At 43.8% G+C, this 23,115-nt stretch overlaps 1 protein-coding gene across 3 annotated transcripts; it reads left to right on the top strand.

Annotated features, from left to right (window-relative positions):
• Nucleotides 1-57: 57 nt before the first annotated feature.
• Nucleotides 58-21,794, top strand: LOC132262577 (protein madd-4). 3 transcript variants are annotated; one of them, XM_059761877.1, is made up of 18 exons: nt 58-204; nt 746-873; nt 1,999-2,164; nt 4,688-4,832; nt 5,724-6,052; nt 8,717-8,869; nt 9,208-9,383; nt 11,099-11,314; nt 12,478-12,915; nt 13,325-13,612; nt 14,120-14,352; nt 14,628-14,715; nt 15,093-15,192; nt 16,062-16,181; nt 17,809-18,162; nt 18,772-19,104; nt 19,725-19,875; nt 20,108-21,794. In XM_059761877.1, exons 1-18 carry the CDS (start codon nt 97-99, stop codon nt 20,224-20,226), a joined length of 3,645 nt encoding a protein of 1,214 aa, XP_059617860.1. In that variant the 5' UTR covers nt 58-96; the 3' UTR covers nt 20,227-21,794. The 3 variants fall into 3 exon arrangements, with proteins under 3 accessions (XP_059617860.1, XP_059617859.1, XP_059617861.1); XM_059761876.1 differs by lacking the exons at nt 58-204; nt 746-873; nt 1,999-2,164; nt 4,688-4,832 and having other exon boundaries at nt 5,732-6,052; nt 17,827-18,162; XM_059761878.1 differs by lacking the exons at nt 58-204; nt 746-873; nt 1,999-2,164; nt 4,688-4,832; nt 16,062-16,181 and having other exon boundaries at nt 5,732-6,052.
• The last annotated feature ends 1,321 nt before the right edge of the window (nt 21,795-23,115 follow it).

Here is a 23,115-nt window from a genome sequence, read left to right as displayed (position 1 = left end):
CCGCCTTTGCCCACAAGGGATTTATTAAATATATGTTTGCAAAAAACACAGAAGCGTGGCCGAAATCAGGGCTGGTCCGCGTGGTCAGAGTGGTCCATGTGCTCGAGATCGTGCGACGGTGGCGTGGCTCAGCAGCTCAGACGGTGCCATTCACCCCAGGGCTGCCGGGGTGATCCGATTCGCTACAAAATCTGCAACATGCAGGTGAGTTGTGTGCGCGAAGATCCCCGCCGAAAGATAGCAAACACGAGATGGGCTCCATGGGTGGCAATGAGGAGTTTGGATGGCGTCCAAATAAATATTTAAGAACAAATTTCCACTGTGCAGCATTTGTTGGCAGTACAAACAACACGAGAACGGGGGGAGAATGTATCTGGTGCCAGGAGGAGAGTCGCAGGGAATCGCCCATTAACCACATATTCCCACTGGGGCGTGAGGGAAGGGATGGTCTCGTAAATGTCCAACATTTGCTAAAATTTATAGCTGTTAAATTTTTATGGTAGATTTTCATCCATATTTACCATAAAATTTATTCACTTTTTCCCCTCAGTCGTTCCTCATAAATACCACCCCACACACACACACACACCCTCACCCACACGAAATGGCTATCATGTTGCAGAGTGTTTGTTTGTCTTTCCCAAGAACGCGCCACTCTTTTTTTGTGCCACACAAACAGAGCACAAATCAAATAAACAGTTAATATGCTAAAGCTCTCATCCAATTTCATGTTTCATCCACTCAGCCATGTCCGGAAACACAAGATTTCCGGGCTCATCAGTGTGCAGCATACGATGATGTGCCCTACGACGGATCCCTGTTCAAATGGACGCCGCACTACGACTACACGGAGCCGTGCGCCCTCACGTGCAGGTTTGCCGAATGAATTTTGCATCCTGAGCACTTCTGTGCCCAGTTTTTCCTTGTTTGTCACAACAGCCACCAAATAATGCCGACATAAGAGCCCTCCCACATTCCTCCATTAGGAATATTTTTTAACTCCTCAGCACTTTTCCTCCCTCGTGCACGACTCCCCAGCTTATCCACAGCCAACCGCCCGAACCCATTTGCGACATATTCCATATTCTCCTGCCGCTCTTGCCAACCCTCAACAGTTTCTCTAAATTGCATTTTTCCGAGCTGCTCTTTATTACACCGTCAGTCGCAACAGTGGAATATCACTGCTTCCATCACTCCACTTACTTCCCCATGCACATCATCTCAAGTATCTTTTAAATCTGCAATCTGCTTAATCCCACTTCTGACACCAGCGCTACAACCGTCCAATGTGTTTCAAACCTATTAAGAGTTCAATACATGCTGTAGAACTGCCGAGGGTTGATTTTGAAAGTGCTTCAGCGGCAAATTTTCCTATCTAAACACACTTTCCGCCCATCCTGGATTGACAGTGATCCCCACTCAAGGGTGGGCAGAAAAGAGGTGACAACGGTGGAATATTTGCTTGGCGTATCAAGGCAAAAATCCTCCTTAATTATGAAAAGCTCCGCTGAAATTTGGGTCAAAATGAGATGTTTTCTCTTTTATCCCTCTGTTGATATTCCTTGTTCAAAATTGCCCTTGGCTTTTCCACTTTTTTTTTGCGTGCACCAAAGCTTACGCTCACTCTAGAATGGTATAAAATTAAATATTGCCACAGAAAAGCGAACATTTCTGGCATTTCCACCTTATTATCCCGTCATGTTTCTCAGCAGAGCGTTTTTTCTGCCCGTCGCGTTAGCTTATCTGTCTTACTCATTACTCTCGCTGTCCATCAAGAATGGTTGGCGAACGAAGAAAATGCATTTCCTCAGGAACGCGCTTCATTTCTCGTCGCTGAGGAGTTTCTTTTTCCATAAATGTTTCTGGCATTCCTCAGTGCGGTTGACGGTTGGTCGCTTCAAAACCTCCAACGTTTTGCTTGAAAAGTTAATTGGCTGTAGAGAAGTGCGGGGGTGTGGACGGTGGACAGATGTACTCATGCTTCCTGTCTCGCTTCAGGGGTCAGCCAGCCCACCTGCCCGACGAAACTGTCCCCGGAAGTGTGGAAAATGAGTCGGGCGTGGATGATGAGCCCAGCGTGATCGTGCAACTCTCACCGCGAGTTCAGGATGGAACGCGGTGTCGACCCGGAAGCTTAGATATGTGTATCCAAGGGAAGTGCCAGGTAAATTTACTGTAAACATCCCCGAACATTCCCACAGACCCCGCTCAACTTCCCCGTGGGAATTAACATGTTCACGCGGACCCGATTTGTGGGCCAATTCTTGCCTGTTTATGTTTATAGAGACCAAGGCCCAAGGGTGAATAGCTGAGGTCACTCGGCAAACAGTCTGTGACCCACATTGTAGAGACCTAGCCAGAGAGACAGAGAGAGAGAGAGGGAGACAAGAAGAGTATGGGAAATCCTCTTGCAGAGGCTCACGATATGGACTGGAAATGGAGGGAAGACGATTACAAAATACAGTATAATGGTGGGGAAATAACCATAATTTTCCTCTCGCTCACCAAGGATCTGGGAGTCCTTGGGTTTGCAGAGGGATTTGGGGTGCTAACAGCATGATTTTCGATGGTGCATTTGAATAAATCGATTCGTGCCACGGAGAGACTCATTGGGGCGGAAATGATATCAATAAATTCCCGGAAATCGAGTTGAAAATGGCAAAATTGTCGCAATTTCAATTTTATATTTCTATATTTTTCAATTCTCACCCCATCGCATTGATGTTACATTTGAGTGAGTCCCTCTAGCAATAGGAATACATCTCTATTCTGTGGCTGAGATCCTTAAATTGCACTAAAATGTCATACATGAACATACACAGTGTGCCTGAAACGCTCTTTTAAGCGTTTATACTTTTTCGTGGCGGCAAAAGTGGAGATAAATACTGTACAAATTTGCTTGTGATTGAGCGTGAGTGGAGGATAAAAGTTTTTCGCGTTGGCGCGGGAAATCCTGTGGAAGAAATCTCAACTGGATTTGCTGGGTGAAAGTTGATTGTGTGAATACACCATTTCGCCAAGGGTGGAATAATTCAGGAGATGGGACAAATTTCATGGCTGTTTTTTTGCGCGGGGGTGCGAGAGAGTATCAGTGGTACTACAATATGCTAAATTTTCTGCTCTTTTATCTCTCCACCTCCACGATTTGCCGTTTTGCATTGATTTTCCACCAAGCATGTCACGGCGCAAAAAAGGAAAATTCTCCATTGGACACACAATTATGCTGTGACGCGCGCGCGACGGGGAGAAAATGTTGCAAGACGAATTGTCACGGAAAGTTGCTCTTCTGCATGGGACTTAAGAAGTTTTGCGTTGCGGAATGTGTCAAAAAACGCTCAAGAGGGACGAGAGACAGCCAGTGTTAAGAGTCCACAGAACGACATTAATAATTTCACGTGCGGAGACGGAAAAAGTTGGTCCATTGAGTGACTCTTCCGCAGCACAAATTAACTTTACACCTATTCACAAGAATCCCCACACCACTCCCACCCCCCAGCCACCCTCCGCGTCGGGCGGTGAAGAGGGTGGCGCAGGAATGAGGTGGGAAAGGAGAAGCACAAAAATACCAGACAGAAGCTGCTCTGGCAGAGGGTGAATTTTCGATTTAGCATAAATTCACCCGCAACTCTCTCAAAATGTGCACTGCGGAGGTGTTCATGGGAATCTCTTCAGCCACCTCAGGGGGATTAGTGTGAATTTGTGTATTAAAATAGGAGGTGTGCCGACATAAAATTTGATTTAGCGTCTTGGGATACAACTCAGAGCTTGACTCACTAATCCGCGCGGATTTATTTTACTAAATTGCACAGGAAAGGTGAGATATTTTGCGGTTCAGCCGCACGCAACACTGACTCGGGATACAATTACCATTATCATAGCCAACGAGTGACAAGTTAGTGAGCTCATCAACTGGATTTGTTAAAAAGTCGTGTTGAAAATTACGCCAGCAAATAGTCTAAGCCAAGGGGGAGATAATGTAGTCAGAAGTGGTGTACAGCTCAGCGGTAGTGTTTAAAAACTTACAATCTTTCTTCACGGACGGATTTACTGAATATGTCACATTCTAGCACATCAATTCTTATGCTAAAGTCAACAAGATTGCTAATCATTGGCAGAATTAAGCATTTTAATGCCAAAAAACACCGCTAATTGTGTTGAAGTAAAACATAACCTCAATAATAGTCTTTTGGCCTCGGAAAATGTTTATTTAGAACACTTTCCACACGATTTTAACTCTGAAAGAGCAATTTTATCATCTAGAAAACTTGAAATTGGAGTCTATTAAGACCTCTTACTGATAATTTTGAGGTTATGGTCGGAAAAGACACCCAAAAAAGCGGATTTAAGTAGATTTTTTCAGAAATATCACATGAAACCTTAAGATAATTAATATCATTTTCGAATTTTTGTGGAAACAGTCTAAAATTTAAAGTGCTGGAAGTGTTAGGAAGTTGTGTACAGATTAGGAGCGTACTATCTCCCCCTTGGTACTTATTGCACAAACTGCAGAAGCCGTGAATAAAGCTGAGCTGAACAATGGCAACTGAAAGATTTCTGATACACTTCGCTTCGACTGAAATGCATAAAGTCCTTTGTGAGCTCAGCAGCCACTCGGAAAAGCAAATCATTTGGCCACCATTTCCGATGGCCGATTGTGGCGGAGTAAATAATAGTGTCTCTTTTGCAGCGTGTCGGTTGTGACCTGCGAATCGGGTCGAACAAGAAGGTGGACGCCTGCGGGGTGTGCGGCGGCGATGGGAGCTCCTGCAGTCAACCTCTCTATCACTGGGACACCACGGCGATGTCGCTCTGTTCTGCGACATGCGGCGGAGGTGAGTGCGATGGCATCGCCAAATGCAATTTGGTCCGCTTGTGCGGAGGGATAAAACACATTTCATCTGCTTCTTATCCGTCCGGAGTGATGGTGCTCTTTATCTCCTATTTACTCCGGCATTTACTCCAGCCAGACGCCCGATAAAAAGTCCCCGGCTGCCATAAAGCACGCCCGAGACTCCTCTTTGCCCACCACACAAATTGCATCTCACAATATTTAATCTGCATATTAATCTGCACGGAGGAACGTTTTAATTTCCCACCCAGCAGGGATGTTAAAGCTCAATGTCGGAGCGCTTTTATTCACTCCACTTTTTCCTCTTTATATGCAGCTTTTTTTTCACCTCCGGAGACAAAAGGAAGCACGATAAAGAATCCGGAGATTTTATTAAAACTCACTCCGGTGATTAAAATCACTCTGATAGATCCTTGATGTGCACAAAGAGAATCTATGGTTTTTTCACCACTTTCCGCACAACGAGAAACAGAGAAACTTTTCACAATATCACCAAGAGTGGGTGAACAAGTCAAATCTATTCACGAGACGCTTTTAATTCAAATTCTGACTTTTGGAACTCTGATAAAATGTGTGGTAGTTTCGTGAGTGTAACTTGTGAGGGAGAACTTTCTGGCAATTGGACTTTTGAATTGTTTTAATGCCAGCTCGTTAATGAGATTCTCATGCAAGAAATAAATTACAGTGGCAATTCTGTGAGTTCGAACAATGCTTAACTTTTAAAAATTCACTTAGCAGAGAAACGAAAAATAATACTTAGTATTAAAAGAATAGCGTAAATTGCAAGTTGACCAATCTTTCTGTAGTTTTGCAACTCAAAAGAATCGGTAGGAATCTCGTTTTCACCCCTCGCTTTTGTGCCTTTTCCCGGCAGGATACAAGATGGCCCGGCCGACGTGTCGCAACCGCGTGACGGGCGCCGAAGTGGAGGAGTCTCTGTGCAGCGCCGCCACGCGCCCGGAGCCCGCCGTGATCCACTGCAACACGCACCAGTGCCCGCCCAAGTGGGTGGCGGACGACTGGGGCGTGTGCAGCAAGACGTGCGGCGGCGGCGTGCGTGATCGCCTCGTGATCTGCGTGGAGGAGAACCAGGGCGTGAAGAACAAGGTGGCGGACGAGCACTGTCGCAGCTTCAAGCCCAACACCCAGGAGATCTGCAACGTGCACGACTGCCCCAACTGGGTGGCCTCCGACTGGTCTGGGGTGAGTCGCCGTGTCCCGTCAGCCTTGCATGTCCTCCGCTTCACCAACGCATCCGCATGCTCTCAGGCATTCGCCTCATGCTTGCCATTCCCCCAGCAATCAATCGCCATGAGACGCATTTGCATTGATATTCATCCCATCGAGAGAGCTTTAAGATTTCCACTGAATTGCCAATTGATATCGATGGGATTTTCCGGGGGATTTGCCTCACATATCAATTGCTGCCTGGGGTGAAAGTTAGACGTCGTGTGTGTGTGGAGTGCAATCTAGGCGGAAAGCGCTCTGCAAATGCCAAGAGTTAAATTTAAATTGATTTTCAGAGTCAAGTGTGCCTCGAAGTCGATTTTTGGGGAGTACAAAACTTCAAAGATTTCTCATCGCCAAGAGATTTCCTGCTTTCTCTGCGCCATCGACATAATTGTGAATTTATTGGTGTGCTTTCATTTTATGAAAATTTACACTAAAAGCCAACATGGATGTGGAATAAACACTATCAAAGTGATCTGCATATTGAGCAACAATTTGTCAGTTGAATGTTGCAAACATTTGATAGCAAAATGATGGCACATTTCCAGTTTGAATCACTACACGATAGATAAATGATACTGTGAATCCTCTTTTCGTTTATCATACGAAATAGGAGGAGTTTTGCGTATGCAAACAGAAAGACCAAAACATTTGCAATAATGTATAATTTTTCGATATTTCCACATCAATAGTGATAATGCTAATTTGTTGTGTATCTTTGCCACTATAAATTTGGCGAATTATTATAATAGGCAAGATGTGTTTCTCAACACTAAACTCACCCAGAAGGATTAAAAAGCCAGAATTATACTTAAAACACACACTATAAAATGTTGTTTTGGGACACAACTGAATGTCTGGAAGTTGGAGTGTTAAAACTGTTGGCTGTGATCATTGCAAATTCTCTGAAATATCTTCCTCATCAGGAGCTGTGCGACTTCTGGGAAGTGTAGAATAACCAGGAAGTGTTTTCAGGCACTGTTAAAAGCATAAAAGTGGCGTATGTTTCGCGTAATATTTCCACCCATCATAAATTTGACCGTAAAACATACAATTTGGAGCTTAAAACTCCCCCGGAATTTTCCGCCCCTCGCTCAGGGAGGCGCAAGCAAAAGGGTGGGAGTGAAATAAAGAACACAGAGCGAGAGAGAGAGAGTTGTAAATGCAAAATCACATGGCGATTATATTCTCTGCCGAGATTTAATATCTCACGGGGAAAATTTGACTTTAATCAAGTGCCGTGTTTGCCGAGGAAGAGACTCGGCGTAACACAGTGTTCTTTTTCGCAATTTCTTCCCCAGTGATCTGTCCACAAGAGGTTCTCTGCGCGGCGTTGCTTAATTAAGATGGATTCTAAATTGAAGTCAAACAGTGTTGAGGGCGAAGAGTATTTGGCTTCAATTAAGCTCGATCTTTTGTGGAATTTTTCTTTCACAATTGTTTCTAAATTGGACATATAAATCCTCCAGCAGAGGATTTTAAATGAATTTTCCACCTATTGAACTTTCTGGCTCTCCAGCCAGAATTGCAACATTCCATCGTGATGAAAAGATTAATGAAAATTCACTCTGATGGTGATGAGCTTTTGGGTGTAATTAAATTTTTCCTTCAAGTGGCGAAGTAATTAAATTTTGGACGGACTTTTTGAAGAGTGCAGCATCGATTCTGCCCGATAAATGTGTGTCACTCAATGAGATGCACCTCGAAACTTTGTGTCGTCAAAGTGAACTTTTCCCACTTTTCCATACCAAAAATTATTTCATTTTCACTTCTAGCAGAAAAGTAATTAGTAGAGAAAAGTTGTATTGCACACGATGGGCAACTTTTCACCCCCCCACAAAACTAGTATACACACTCGGCAACCGCGAGGATGCCAAGGATGCTGATGGTAAGATGGTAAATTTCAGGATATGGCTGGTGTGCACTTGATGAATTTGCTTTTGGGTGAAAAGTTTCGTTTTAGTGTTTAATCTTCAAGTAGAGATCTCCCGCCAGAAATGGAGCATCGCAACTTATTTACTTATACCTTCTCCAGACTTGCTCAGCACATATTAGACAAAGTTGCACCGCACCGACAGTTCCATGGTTGACGAATGTGATGCTCTGAGTCACCCCGATAAATAGCTCACAGTTGCAGTGGCATTTCTTGCACAGATCTGCGCAAATAAACACGCTTTTGACTTTCGCCCCTTTTCCGCCCTGTCTCTTTTCCGAAAATATGCGCTTTCACCCCGTTGAAAATCATTCACATCTCGCGCGCTCAATCGAGTGGGATTTGCATCACGACCGGTGTGAATGTGTCTGATAATATTCACTGTAGATCTCTCTCATAACACGCCACACCATCATTCTTGGCAGAATCTGTAGTCTTTTGCTTGTATACTTTATGATGCTTCTCGCTTTGCGCCAGACAACTTCTGTCCGCCTCGGAGATTAATATAATTTTGACGCTTGAAACTTTATGCTCTCTCCATCGCAAGTAACATATTTTTGAGCCATCATTCTCAATCATCCTTCGCTGTTGCCAGATAGAAAGGTGTGTGTGTGTTCCGCGCAAATTTCCCCCATTCATACCTTCGCTTCTCCTTTGCGCTATGCTCTGTGTTTTCAAGATCGTCTATATTGCCTATCTTATAGTGCTCCGTGTCCTGTGGCAAAGGTATTCAAGTGAGAAGCGTGGAGTGCATGGAGACAAGTGGTGGAATGAGCACCCAATGTGATCCAAATGACAAACCCATTGCCATTCAGACGTGCACCACGGGTATTTCATGTTCCAAAGAACACTCAGAGGTAATGACAAGAAAAACAGATATTTTTCCTCGTCTGTCAGGCGCGCACAAAAAAGTCTCCTCCACATTTTCCTTAAGATAAGATACATATAATTTTGCAGAGAGAGAGTCGGCCTTAGAAAAACCACCCACATATATATGTGTGTACAAATCAATTGAGCACTTGCAATACAGCAAGATAAATTGCCGTATAGATAGCGATAAGGGGGAGTTGTAGGGAAATTTCCTGTGAGGCCACGGAGGAAGTTGATATCGTGGCTGGGAGACATTTGACAATGTGGGGCAGACATGGAGAGAGAGAGGCGGAAGAGAAAAATACTAGCGTTTCTCTCCTTGCAGGACGGCGAGGAGGAGGAGGAGGAGGACGACATGGAGGGACACCATGCGGATGAGCCGTACTACCTGGAGCCGAGAACAGCCGCGCTCACCTCGCGACGTGACTCTTACGCATCCCACGAGAGTGATTATCCCAGCGAACGTCTCGCCAGTGATCAACGCGCGCCCAGCGAAGCCACGTAAGTGATCACTGAACTTTTCACACTTCGTGACACGCCTCAGGGGGCAAATGAGGCAAAATGAGGCGACATATCAGCGAGATTGAATGCCAGGGGATAATCATAAGGGCAGCCGCGTGACTGCTCTTATCTGCCGATGAAATATTACCACCTTTGCGAACTGAATAGCTGTCTTATTTCAGACAAATTACACACACAAAGAGTCTTTTTAGCGTATCAAAGCTTCTGTATTATAGTGTATTTCAATGGCAAGCGCTTTTCCACCACCAAATTGAGGCTAATCAGGTTGATATGCATAAAAGGAATTTACCATGTACAGAAGAGACTTTATCGTTTAGTTGCCCAAAAGCCTGCTGAAAGAGTGATTAGGTCGAAAATTCTTTAATCCTTGCCCATTGAGAAGCCTTGTGAGCCTTGTGAGCCTTGTCTGCAGCAAAGTCCATATTAGCTGTGCAAAGTTTCACCTACTTTTCCGCAATAATCTCACAATGTGGGCAAAAGAGCGCAAAATTACTGTCCCATCTGTGAAGGGCATGCAAATAATGAAATATCTCTAGGATGTATAGTGGAGTTGATCCGGTGGGAGTTCAGACTGAATGCGAGAAACAACCATTGAGATCTGCACAACACTCGCTTCTGTCTGAATTAATTAATTTTTTTTTCCCACCACCACAGAAATGGATTATTCTGTGGCTCTGTTTTTTGTTGGAGAGCGCGCACATTTCATTTTTCAATTATTTCAAGTGGCAAAATATCCCACATTTGCATTTATTCCACAAAACCACCAGCAAAACGTTTGGCGCGCGGTGCGGGGAAAAGCTCGCCGTGGAAATTGATTGAATGATAGAGAGTAAATGAATATTCAGTGGAATTGTGCAACACAGAAAGTTCAATTCCACCTTCTTTCCACGTGGTGGCGAGTTTTTTTGCTTCACCTCCGGCCACCATGTGGTTTCCCGTGGATTCTCCGTGCGAATTGGGGCGGTTTGGGGTGAACAAAGTGCGCCAGAGTTTCGCTATTTTTCACATTACAATCAAATGGGGCGAGTAAAAGCACGGGATGTGAGTTTGTGGGGTGGAAGTGCGGGTGGTCAGCTTCTCCCCAATCGTTGAATATGAGTGATTGCTGAACAGCGACAGTCAATCGCGTGATTATTGTGGGTTGGGAAAAATTTATGCCCACAGATGAAATCTGAAATTGATGTTGGCGAGGCGAAGAGTCAGAACATCGAGGGGTGTATAAATAAAATACAATCCACGGGTGAGTCTGAAGTGGATGATGTCAATTTTTGAAAGCGGATGAATGAGAAAGTCGTCCGCGATTGTATTGGCAGAGCAAATAAACAGCCCGTAACAGTTGTGCTGAGGGCGGTGGATGGATTGATTGAGAGACACGCAGAGAGACACATTTTCGGGGGTTCATTATATGCTTTTGACATATTTCACGGTATAACACACATGCCGAAAGCCCCACAATAGTTCAGCATTATTGTGCGGGGGGATTAAGCACGCGGCAAAACACGGGTGGAAAAAAGTCCTGATGATTTGAATAACCCTACAAAACCAACAACTTCCTGCTTCACCCCTTTTTGCCAACCCCACGCGCACTGGTGTCCCGCGTAAAAAGTGATTTTTGCTGTTCTTTCCCACATCATCCTCACAATGGCGGCTTTTTTGCCCCTCCGCACGCAAATGAAGCTCTCCTCTTCCTGCAGATTTGTCAAGGACACCGACTGGGGCCCGTGCAGTGTGACGTGCGGCGAGGGCACGCGGAGGAAGCAGTACCGATGCAAGATCTACCTGGAGTTCTCCAGGACGATGGCCACCCTCAATGACTCCCTGTGCTCGGGACCAAAGCCGGCGGATCAAGTGGAGCGATGCTACTTAGAGCCCTGCTCCACTTTCTACGGCTACGATCAGTCGTACTCCAGGTGAGTCGAAATGCTTATCATTCGAAGAAGGAGCTTCGGAAGCCCCGCCCTCTCGATTGCCACGCCCATTTGTATTACTCTTGCCGTGATTTCACAAGATAAGAACTTCTTATTCACCTCACTGTGCCACTTTATTGTCTGGTTATTGAGAAATGAATGAGAACAGACAACAATTGCAATCCACCAAGGACTTGTTCAGGATCCTAACAATATCTAAATAAAATTTATCACGAAAAATGGACAAAAGTCCTTGCTTTACTAATAAATTCAGCACAAGTATTGCGAGTTAAAAGTGAGTGGTTTTTATATATTGAGCTTCTCGACATGATAGATTCTCTACTCCTTGAGCTCTATTGACGAGCAAAAGGTAATTCAATTACTCTAAAGAGCTTTGTCGCATGCATATAGACATGAGTGTACTATAAAAAACTCTCCTTCCATCTTCAATTTGCATTAAATATGTCTACGAGGAAAACAGACGAGCGTTTGATAAATTTCTCTTAAGAGACGCTATCATTATATTTTCCTTCAAAGGAATTTTTAAATCAAAAGAATTTATAAATGAAAGCTCTGTCTTGGTGACTTTTAAAATATTCCCATTATAAATATTTATCAAATTGACATCGCTGAGTATATTCGCACGTGGCAAAAGTGACCTAAATTCTGCACACGATTGAGGAGATTCAAACGTGACGAAATATAGCAATTAAATTGAAGTGAATGATGAAGAATTTATCATCGTCAAGCAAAAACATAGTGCAAATCAATCTCATTGGGTTCCGTGATGCTCTTCAGCAGCTGAAATTGCAAATTTGGAGCACTTCGCGAGCAGCGCTCACACTTATGCGATGGATTACTAAATCGGAAGCGTTGGGCAAACATGAAACTCCTCTATTTGCTCTGGGCCTGTTTGAAATTCTTCTCAGAGGCTCATGGTAGTAAGTCAATGTTTGGCGCTTTTTTCTGTACTCCTAATTGAATTACAACGCGACACAGAGAGGCAAAAAGAGCAACAAATATTTGAATAAAACATTTGCTTCTGTCGCTTTTGTGGCGCACACCAGAGAGAGAGAGAGCAAAAATGACTAAAGTGCCTGTTTTAATTGAATGTCATCCGCGCACATCTGCTGGGACGCCACAAAGTAATTGCATTCCATTGGCAGGGACTCCAAGGCTCAGGCGCCGGTGCCGGGAAAGACGTACTCGTGGCGTGAGCAGGGATACACGCCGTGCAGCGCCTCGTGCTTGGGCGGCGTGGAGGAGCTGATCATTAACTGCGTGCGCGATGACACGGGCAAAGTGGCGTCGCCGTTCTTCTGTCCGCAGGACACGAAGCCCGAGCCCAGATCGCGTCCCTGCAACGATCACCAGTGTCCGCCGCGGTGGAACTACTCCGAATACTCCGCGTGCTCCAAGTCCTGCGGCATCGGCATCCGCACGCGTGAGGTGCAGTGCATCCACGAAGTGGCTCGTGGGCCGGAGAACATCATGATTGTGCCCAACAACATGTGTCCTCAGCCGCCGCCCAGCGACCGCCAGTACTGCAATGTGCTGGACTGTCCGGTGAGGTGGGAAGTCTCCGAGTGGAGCAAGTGTTCCAAGTGAGTACGAATTCCTCCTCATACTGCAATGTCTCCCCCTTAAGCGAAGCATTCGGAGGGAAGAGAGTCCAATAATTGCCATAGTGGCAGTCAATTCGCCATCATTGCCTCTCATCGGGGAGGAATCAAGAGAGTGTGCTCCCGCCCTGATTGTTGTGGGGATGTACACTTAATGAGATTTTTCCTCCTGGTAATTCATTTACGTGCCATTTGAAATGCAGAGCGAAATCCCACAAGTTTTACACTTGAGATTCTTTCTCCCAGTTTTATCGCTTCTCCGGGGATTTGTGGCATTTCAGTGATGGAGCTCATGCTGAACGTTAATTTTGTGCCCCACAACGCTCCAGCCGTGAAATTACACTCGCCAACTTTTTCCTGTGTTCTTTCTTCCTCTCTTTTCCCACGACAGGCCCTGCGGCGGAGGTGCGAAGGAGCGTCGCGTGGAGTGCAAGCAGATCATGGCACAGGAGCACAAGGTGGAGCGACCGGTGTCCATGTGTCCCAGCGCCAAGCCGCCGGACAGGAAGCCGTGCAACACGAAGGCGTGCGCCCCGGAGGACCAGAGGCCACAGATTGCGGTGAACAACAGCACGTACATTCAGCACGATGTGAAGCGCCAGAAGGTCACTCTCAAGGTTGGCGGCGCGGCCACGGTGTTCTTCGGGACGCAGATCAAGATTAAGTGCCCGGTCAAGAGGTAATTCACACTTTCACTCAATGCGAAATACTTTGAGTGTTGCGCTTAAAATAATAATTAGTCTGAGTGGAAAGTTGTGCAATTCGCGGATGAGGAAGTTATTTAGAAAATGCACTCCATTCTTTCTCCAACTATATGCACTGGAAACAATTCTATTTAATGGAAACGCATTCATTATAAATACTCGCATTTCTAAGCCAATTGCAGTAAATTCTGAAAATACCTCCGACTGGAAAACTTTTGCAATTTTCCCTCGTTTTTCCACTCACAAGCGTTCACCTTGCGCTGCAGCACTCTTTGGAAATGTGCATGCAGAACGATCTCATTTTCCTCATGTTTCACGTGAAATCTCATTAAGCGTCATTTAAGAATTGTGTGCGAAATGTTCAAGGAGTGAATTTAATGGAATAACTTTGGTTAATGACAATTCAATTCATGCAATTTTCCCAGTCAAATGGCAAAGAATGTTCTTTGATAACGTCTCTGCATTGTCACTCTCCTCAGCAGATTCAATCGCACGCGAATCCGATGGAGCAAAGACAATGTCTTCCTCACGAAGACGAGGAAGTTCAAAATCTCCCAGAAGGGCGCTCTTCGGATAGTTCACGTGTCATATCGTGATACTGGCATCTACACTTGCCACGCCAGTCTCAGCTCGGCTGACTTGAAGCTCACAGTGAAGCCCAAACCGGGAGATTTTCCCTCCCAAGAGGAATACGAGAAGTACAGAGAGGATGTTGGTGAGTTGCACGAGTTGAATATTTGTCACCAAACAAGCAATTGGCGTCTGTGACAAGGGGGAGAGATAATATGGCTAAAATGTGTACACCATCAATCACAATTGGTGGGAAAAATCCTTCAAAATGTAATAATATGTGAGAAAATTGATACTTCTGCCAAACTTCTGGCCACAATATCTCCTCCTTGGTCTGTGAGACATTTATCTTAGGCAATATTGACTCAGAAATTGAGCATATTGAGGCAAATTGCATCCAAATATCTCTTCCATTCGCAGAACTGAAGGCGCTGAGGACTCACAGTAATCCAGATATACAGCAATCGACTTTTTTAGGCTCCTCCGAGGCACGATCTCGAGATCAGAAGTGAGTGCAGACACTTTAAAATCCACCTGTGGTGATTGCCTGGGGACGACGTCTCAACAACCCTCTCTTTACCCACTTGTCACGGCTCCTGGGCGAATCTGCTCGTGAATATTTCACGATGCAGCCGCGCTGAGGTTTGAGTGAGGGTTTTCCTGGAGGGGATGGAGCTATTTTTTCACATATATACGATCCTACCTGTCGCGATAAATTATTTAAGCTGCCGCACATTCCCTCCGGCGAGATGTCACCCCGGGCCGTCCCGAGGGTGGAAAAACAGGAATATTTTCTGATTTCCCCTTCGACGCATCTCTCTCACTCACACTTGGGTGTGAAAAATTTAGCACGTTACACCATTAATTATTAAATTGACTTTACAGTTCTAGGGGGAAATCGCGTGATTCGCACAAGGGCGGAAATAGGCACAAAATCAGCTCCGCCGGTGTCTTGGGGGAGGACCACGAAGACGACGAGTCTGAGGTAATTACCGTAGCACTAAATGGCATTTGGACGAGGAGGAAAAGAACTCACTCACCAGGGAAACCTTCTTTTGGGCTCCATATTCAATTATTACCACACACACACTCACTCACTCACACACTTTTCCGGGGGCTGGAATCCAAATGCACAAGATGGGCTTGACTATAGTCATCTCTAATTAGAAGCTCACCCTCTTCGCCACCAGCGGAGGTGAGATGAGGATGCTCGGGAGGAGCTTAAATGCAAATGGCGCAATAGAGCCCCTTGAGAAGTTGGGGCGAAGTGGGTGAGATAGAGTGAGATAATGTGCCGCTGGATGTAGTGAGAGAGGCAACAAAGTTAAATTGTAATGTGTAAAATGGATGAGTGAGAAACTGGAGAGGATTTCAGCCCCCATGGCAGAAATCTTGTTTTACATTTAATTATCATAATTATTTTAATGAATAATTATTCGACAACTTTTGCTCCTAAAACACTTTAGCTGCTGAGAGATTTCCCTCATTCTCCTGGGACATCCAGATTCGCTTTCCACCTCCTTGCTTCACACGAAAACTAACATTCAACCCCCCCTTTTTCCTTTGTACCCGAACTTCTTGGCATTTTCCTTCTAACTCCCTTAAACAGCGGAAGAGTCTGAACTTTTGACGGCCGACTGACGAATAAGGACTGCATTCGGGGGAAAATTGGACAAATCCACACTCAGAAAGGGTTGAAGTTCAGTCTCACTTTCCCCGCGCACAGTCCTTATTCCTCGCCAGTGTTTGACCTTTAACAGGCGCGGTTCAAAGTCCTTCAGTGCGGGGAAAATGCTAAGCGTTTGCCTTTATTAATTCATTAATTCTACAATGGCTATTAATATTTCTCTGTAGGAGCCTTTTAGATCTCGCTCACAACTGACCGCTTCAGATTTGACCACAAACTCTGCAGCTAGTTCTGGTTCAAGAGCAATCCCTCTACCACACTTTAAGCACCTCCTGGCCAGTCTTCAGGTGAGATGGACAAGTTTAGCGTTTGCACACAAACACACAAGACTCCGTGAGACCACACAAAGATCTTCAATATTCACGCAGTATTTTCCCAATACTGAGAGCATGCAATATTTTGCAAAGAGAATATATAACATTTTTTATTCTGTCAGCATTATGCATAAATCACGGATTTCCCACAACTTTTATTGACTCTTTTTTTCGCGACAATAAAAACCCCTTCACACGCGCCCTTCACACACAGTTATATATATATTGCGAATAGGAAGAGAGGAGGCAAATATAATTTTTCCACATAGTTTCCCACCCCTTGTGTCAATTTTCCAACATCCCACATTTTATATTGGTGTTTATGGCTTTTCATTGAATTTATATTTTTCCTCCGCCATAAAACACACAATAAGAACAACCACAAACAGTGATTTTATACACACACTCTCTATCTCTCCTTTGTAGCACAATATTTCTCTATTTATTGTGATTTATGTGCAGTTTTTTTCTCCAATTCAGCAAATATAATTCTATCAACATTTTCATATTAGTGCCGCGCGCGCGATGTTTTGTTCCTGTGCACCGCAAGTTCACTAACTTTCTCTCTCCATCTCGCTGGATATAATTTAATTGAAAAATTATATATCACAGCCCAGGGAGGATGAAAAAAGGAGAGCAACTCGAAGAGACTCGCACTCATAAATATATTGAAAACTTGCCGGGATGCTTTTTTTCCCACTCACTGCGCGTTATGGAATGTTTGAGTGCTGCACAGTGAAAAGTTCTACAAGACTTTATGCTGTGTAGCGCAAGTTTTCGATTTTTCCCATCACACATTCCATGTTGAGCTGAAACTCTTTGCAGTCTCGTGAATTTCTCCTTCGGCGCGAGAAGGAATGCAATTGAAAAGTTTCCTTCCCTATTTTAATTCATCATATAATCATTATTTTTTTGTGAAAAGAAAATCAGTTCAGAACAGATTTATTTGCGCTCCACTCTTTTCTCTCTTCTCTGTCTCGCTTCCTAATGACACGCAAACAAAATCACTCTAATCACACACTTGTGGACACTTAATAGGTAATTATTTCACTGCAATTTATTAACATTTCAATACTCAAGAAATATACACACAGTTTTTTTTCTGTTTTGTGCGCTACTTTAGTTTTTGTTTTGTGTGAAAATTCTCGTTTTGTTAAGTTGTTATTTCTCTGAGATTGTATTCTGTAGCTTTGCAACACACACAACAAACACACGCTTTCAGAAGGAGTTTAATTTTCAGTATTATATTTTCCTGCTTTTCCATGAGCTTTTGTAATGTGCTTTCCCCGTGAAAAGCATAATACCTGACTTTCCAGCACACAGTCTTTCATAACATTTTCGGTGGAAAAAGCAAGAGAATAATTTATAAGTTGCATGAGTTTTTTGCCAAAAAAAAACACCCTTCAAAATAATGCCGCTGAAGAGCATAAGTTTTACCTATTTTCACAGTCTCTTCAGGGCTGATTTGATCATTGCGACATTCTCTTGCTTTGCAGTACAAAATCGCGCTAAAATTTAACCAGCTTCTGTGCTTAGCAATTAAGTGAAATTTCCACATCGGATTTGTCACTGAGAATCGCCGCAATAATTGGATTTGCAGCTGTTGTGGCCATTTCAGAGCTTCAGTCACTCGAAGGGACACGATATGCTCATGAGGAACGGCCAGTATTTCCCGGACTTGGACATGGGCGTGGACGCACCGCAGCAACAAGCGCTCATCCAGCCGAACGCCAACTTTCGCCACCACTTGAATGCCCTCCAGAGCGGCCAAGGGGAAGTTCTGAACGACGAGGCGCCGCATCGCCACATCACAGCCGCCGAGTTCTTCGGCGACACCAACAGCTCAGAGGCGGTGGTTTTGGGACACGGCTCGCCGACCAATTTGCACTTCAAGTGGTCATCATCGCCATGGTCCGACTGTTCGCAATCGTGCGGCAATGGCTTCGGCATAAAGGTGAGTCTAGAGAGTGCATAATTGAGGCAAATTATCAGGTCGCAATGAGGGGTTGAGGGGTGCAAATTGCTCAAGCACAACATCGAGACGTTTAGGCACATTAATTCCGGAGAGATTGTGTATCAGAAATGAATTATTCACATTGACATCTCATTTATCTCCACATGTTGCATCACTAAAGATTATATATGTTTTGCCAAATTGAATTGTCATAACCAGAAAGGATACATTCTGTCATGCCGGCAAATATCACTTTATGCAATATAATCTCTCAGACAGTCATTGAAGTCAGAGCAGAGAATTCTTCCACATGACATGACATAGAATTTGCAATAACAATTAATGCTGAGACTGCAATCTCACTGCATATCACTCACACATTGAGAGAAAGAGTTTCAGAGAATTTTGTCAGCGAACATTTTCAATTCCCTAAATTGTCTGTTTGATCATAAAATGGAATCTGGGTGGAAAAAGTGCTCCGCCCGAGCGAATTGATTTATATTTGTGAGAAATGGTGCGAGGATTACTGGAGTTCAGTGGCATTACTGGCGATGCAAATATGAGAAGTTGTCTGCGGCGCAGTAATAAGCCATGGTAATGTCCTTGCAGACCCGCACCGTGCAGTGCATGGTGGTCCTGGGGAATGCCAGCCAGACCGTGGATAGCGCCCTGTGCGAGGACGCCGGATTGCGGATGCCGGAAGGCGTGCAGAAGTGTGGCGCCATTGACTGCCCAAAGTGGGTCGCCGGGGAGTGGAGTCCGTGCAATGCCTCCAAGTGCTTCAGCTGGCACACTGCCATCCAGAGGAGACGTGTCACATGCGAAATCAGCGGCATCAGGACGTCTGCCAGCAAATGCACGGCCGCCGAGCGACCAGTGTCGAAGCAGGAGTGCTACAGCGAAGACTGCCACGGCGTGTGGAAGGTCGACCCGTGGTCAGAGGTGAGCAGACCTGACGTGTTGTCCCTCCAGAAGATCGCAGAATTTATTTGCATGCACTCTCAAAAGTTGTCACAATTGTAAAATATTGGGAATTTCTGAGCAATAACTCGATTTTTAATATAAATTTCCATTGCACAGTTAATAAATTCAAATATTTCAATCATTTTTTAATGAACAGCCATATTTATCACTTTTATGCTGAACAAAGTAAAATTTAATAATGATTTTTACAGAGCTTAAAAAAATATTTTGATCAGTAAGTTGAGAATAGTAAAGTTTATGTAGAAAAGAGTCTTTTCCAGTAGTTTTAAGTAATTAAAACAGTCTTAATTTAATTTTGACCGAAAACTGAAGTGTCTTTAACAAAATATACAGACTGAATTAATATTCTGCTGACATTTTCTTGAGAAAATACTGACTTAAACTGCATGCAAAGCAGAACAGAACTTTTAGAGCAGTTGAAGGATGAGTAAATCCTCTGCTCGTGCAGATAAGGAGTAGATTAGAAATACTAGAAATACCAGACGAGAATTCTGCGCACAGTAAATTGCGAATCAGGAGCAATTAGCACTCCTTGGCAGCGAATGCAACTAATCCCCGCCCTCTTCGCCTCTCCGCAGTGCAACGCCCTGTGCGGCACTCAGGGTCTGCGGTATCGCATCCTGAGGTGTGTGTGGCGAGGCACGAAGCGGCCGGCCGGCGACGCGTGCAAGGACCAACCTCGTCCCACGGTGATGAGGATTTGCCGGGCAGCGGCGTGCATTGCAAACAGTAAATTATCTCTTTACCTTAATTGCCCCATTCACATACTTGCCATTCACATCATGCTGAGCCTCGCGAGTGTGAGATCCTGGCTGGGATGATCAACCAAATTATGTGCACAGCTCACGAGCGTGCCAAAATTTACACAAGTGAGGACTCTCTGGTCGCAAATCACAGCCCACAATTTCCTGGCCGCCGGAGAGAACACTGTCTAATTGTACATTTGTGCTTCTCTGTGCAGATACTGAGTGCAGGGACACTTCCAAGTACTGCAAGAACGCCCGAGGCATGGGACTGTGTCGTCTGCACCGATTCCAGCAGCAGTGCTGCAAGACCTGCAGCTTCAACATCTTCCACTAAGGACAAGGAGGAAGAGCCAGCCAAAGGCAGAGGAGTGATCGTTGAATGCTCTGGCCAGAAAGTGCATTTTTAGGGCACCAGAAGAAGAAGAGAGAAAATTGCGGCTGTGTGCTTGAGATCTTGGAGAAAAAGAGGCGCGCATGAAATTTGGTCAGAATGTGTATAAAAGAAAATCATATCTCTATAGATTGTGAAAGTTTATTTCCTGAACAAGTGTGAGAAGAAAATGAATCAGTAAGAGATATTTCTTAGAAATTGTAGGATAAGTTATAATGAAATATGGACACAAAACACACACAACACAAAGCATCTATTGAATATTTGTAAATATTAATCAAAATCAATCTCAATTTTGTGGAAAGGATTGTGACATAAAGCAATATCGATTTAGGTTTCTCTTTATTTCGATTCGCACTCTCTATTATAATCTTCTTCCCCCTCAACGCACAAAATCCTCCCCTTCAGCAGAGACAGAGTATATATAATTCCATTTTTCTCCCTCCGCGAATTGCAATGATTTTACTGACAGACCGAAATTTATGTACAATTTGGAGATGAAGAAAAATTGCGTGCTCAGCAGGAAGTTAAATCGATTTTTATTCTGTCAAGATTAATTAATTCAATTCGATAGATATGCAAACAATTTGATGAATAAAGTAAATGATAAAAGCCCGTTGAAGAGTGTGAGTGAAGATATTGTACATAAGAGAATCATTTAGGAGTTTAGCGATGATACGAAAATCTCCCCAGAAGTAGTTCTTGTAGCGTAAGATGGAGTATTTGGAGTGTAGTTAGGCCAAAAATTGGACGATCCTAAGGGTTTAGACAGTGGAAAAGTGTGTTATATTTCAATTGACAGAAGGTGTAGACTTTTTTACAGACGGACTCTCTAGTTGTAGCTCATCTCTTTCCCACTCCCACAAGAGTGACTCCGGAAGAGGAGATCGATTAATTGCAATGAAGCTTTCCTTCTATCACTAATGATGTACTAACGTAAGATTATGGCGAGGCGGTGTAACAGCAATCACGTTGATATCTGTAAAAGTGACAAAAAGTAGTGAAATATAAGTACTTGTTGAATGAACTGCGGAGAAGGTGAGAATCCAAATTACAAAAAAAATGTGTAATCTTTAAGCACTCTACAAATCCCCAGAATAGATGATAACAATTGCCACAAAATCACTACAAATCTATTTGAAAATAACACTCCGGAACGTGAAATATTGGAAGATGTGTAACTTCTTGAAAAGATATCCTTATATATATATTGATGCATGTGACGAAAGGATGCGTGAAGTATAAATTAAAAGTCGACTGATTTTTCCCTTAAAACTATTTTCCTCCCCCATCTTTTTGGCTGAGACAATGGAAGTGAGAAATTGTGAGAAAGGCCATAAAATGTCCTTCAAACAGTTGATATGGAAAATATTTTACCAAAATTATTCACAATTATAGAAATAAAGGTATTAAGTATATATCAAATAGAATGCAGATAAAAAAAACAGTATAAAATGACAATTACTGTAAATAAATTATACAAGCACTCATTAACATTATGAAAAAAATAATATACTGTTATTTATTTTTCAACTCATTTTTCTATCCATTTCATTTTGCCAAAAAAGGGATTTTCACTCCCAAAAACAAGGACTTTTCCTCGCGATCTTCTCGACAGCAACAATCATAAAAGACTCTCGCGAGAGTGATTTGGATGTCGCGAGTGTGATTCATTAGAGCTAATTTATTGCTCAAATTCTGATACAGAACACACACTTGAGACATGATGACTTCCGTTTGTGGTGAATTTTTCCGCGCGCCTCGCCAATTGCACACCGCCAAGCACTGGAGTGCGAACCTCCCGCGAGTCTCCGGGGCGGATTTTGGCTCACCAGCAGCGCTCCACGGTCACGAATTTGCATGCGGAGCTCCTGGAGAACGTGTGCCATCTCCCTCGCACCCGAATGTGTGTCAAGACAGAGCGTGATGAGCGCGAGATGCAGGATGTCACTCATAATGCGAGCCACAGCTTTCAATAGGTAATTTCCGTTCAACCTACGACCACGAAAATTTATACGCGACTGCCTTTTGCTTGGCCACGCTCGGCTCTCAATTGGATCACATGACGAGTCGCCAAGGGGGAGATATTGTTCCTAGAAGTGGTGTAAGCTCTTGTTAGCTCGTTTTTGTACCAATTGTGTCACTTCTCAAAGGCTTTTTCTCATTTTTCGCAAGAAAAACTAATCAAATAAATAATCATAACATTTTTCTAGGTTACGCGATGAATTTGTAATTAATTTGTACCCTCAAAACCTAAAATATTCTTGTGTACAAGAAGAATTTAGCATTTGCGCACCATGAAAATTGCTATAATCAATCTTAAAGAGATGAAAAATACAGATAAACGCAATCATAACCACAAAAACGTAATTCAAATTTGAAAAATAACTATTTTCAAAGCTTTCTGACCTATTTTTGAAGTCTCATAGACTCAATGTAGCAAATAAAAAGACTAACTCTTTGATTAAAAAGCAGATTTTTCCCTAAAATTCTCCTAAGATGTCCAGCAACTAGTTCAGCCACACTATCTCCCCCTTTGCGAGTCGCGAGGTCTGAATTTTGCAGTGCGCGCTGATCAATGAATTGGCCATCGGGCCTTGAATGGGCTCAGGTGCCACACCAGGAACTGAGAGTGAGAGATGCAGTGGCCAGAATGGTCGGAATGGGCAGAACAAAACGGTGCCGGAAATTGCCTCTCCAGAGACACATTAAAGTAGAACAATTGCAATGAGATTCAATCAGAAAATCGGTCTCATTGTCACATGGACACAGACAACAGGCCGGGATTGAGGCAATTCTGGGTGTCCTCAAGAGGACTGAGCTGTGTGTCCT

This window comes from Phlebotomus argentipes, unplaced genomic scaffold, assembly GCF_947086385.1.
Source record: "Phlebotomus argentipes unplaced genomic scaffold, Phlebotomus argentipes genome assembly contig_15, whole genome shotgun sequence".
Classification (NCBI taxonomy): domain Eukaryota; kingdom Metazoa; phylum Arthropoda; class Insecta; order Diptera; family Psychodidae; genus Phlebotomus; species Phlebotomus argentipes.
The sequence above is the reverse complement of the archived record's forward strand: the minus strand, read 5'-3'. Positions and strand labels throughout refer to the sequence as shown.

What these genes read in the sequence shown, in the direction of transcription:
- LOC132262577 (XM_059761877.1), top strand. Translation starts at nt 97, where the DNA reads ATGTGCTCGAGATCGTGCGACGGTGGCGTGGCTCAGCAGCTCAGACGG. An exon ending in ACAAAATCTGCAACATGCAG is followed by an intron (nt 205 to 745) that starts GTGAGTTGTGTG and finishes TCATCCACTCAG; the next exon opens with CCATGTCCGGAAACACAAGA. An exon ending in AGGTCGACCCGTGGTCAGAG is followed by an intron (nt 19,105 to 19,724) that starts GTGAGCAGACCT and finishes GCCTCTCCGCAG; the next exon opens with TGCAACGCCCTGTGCGGCAC.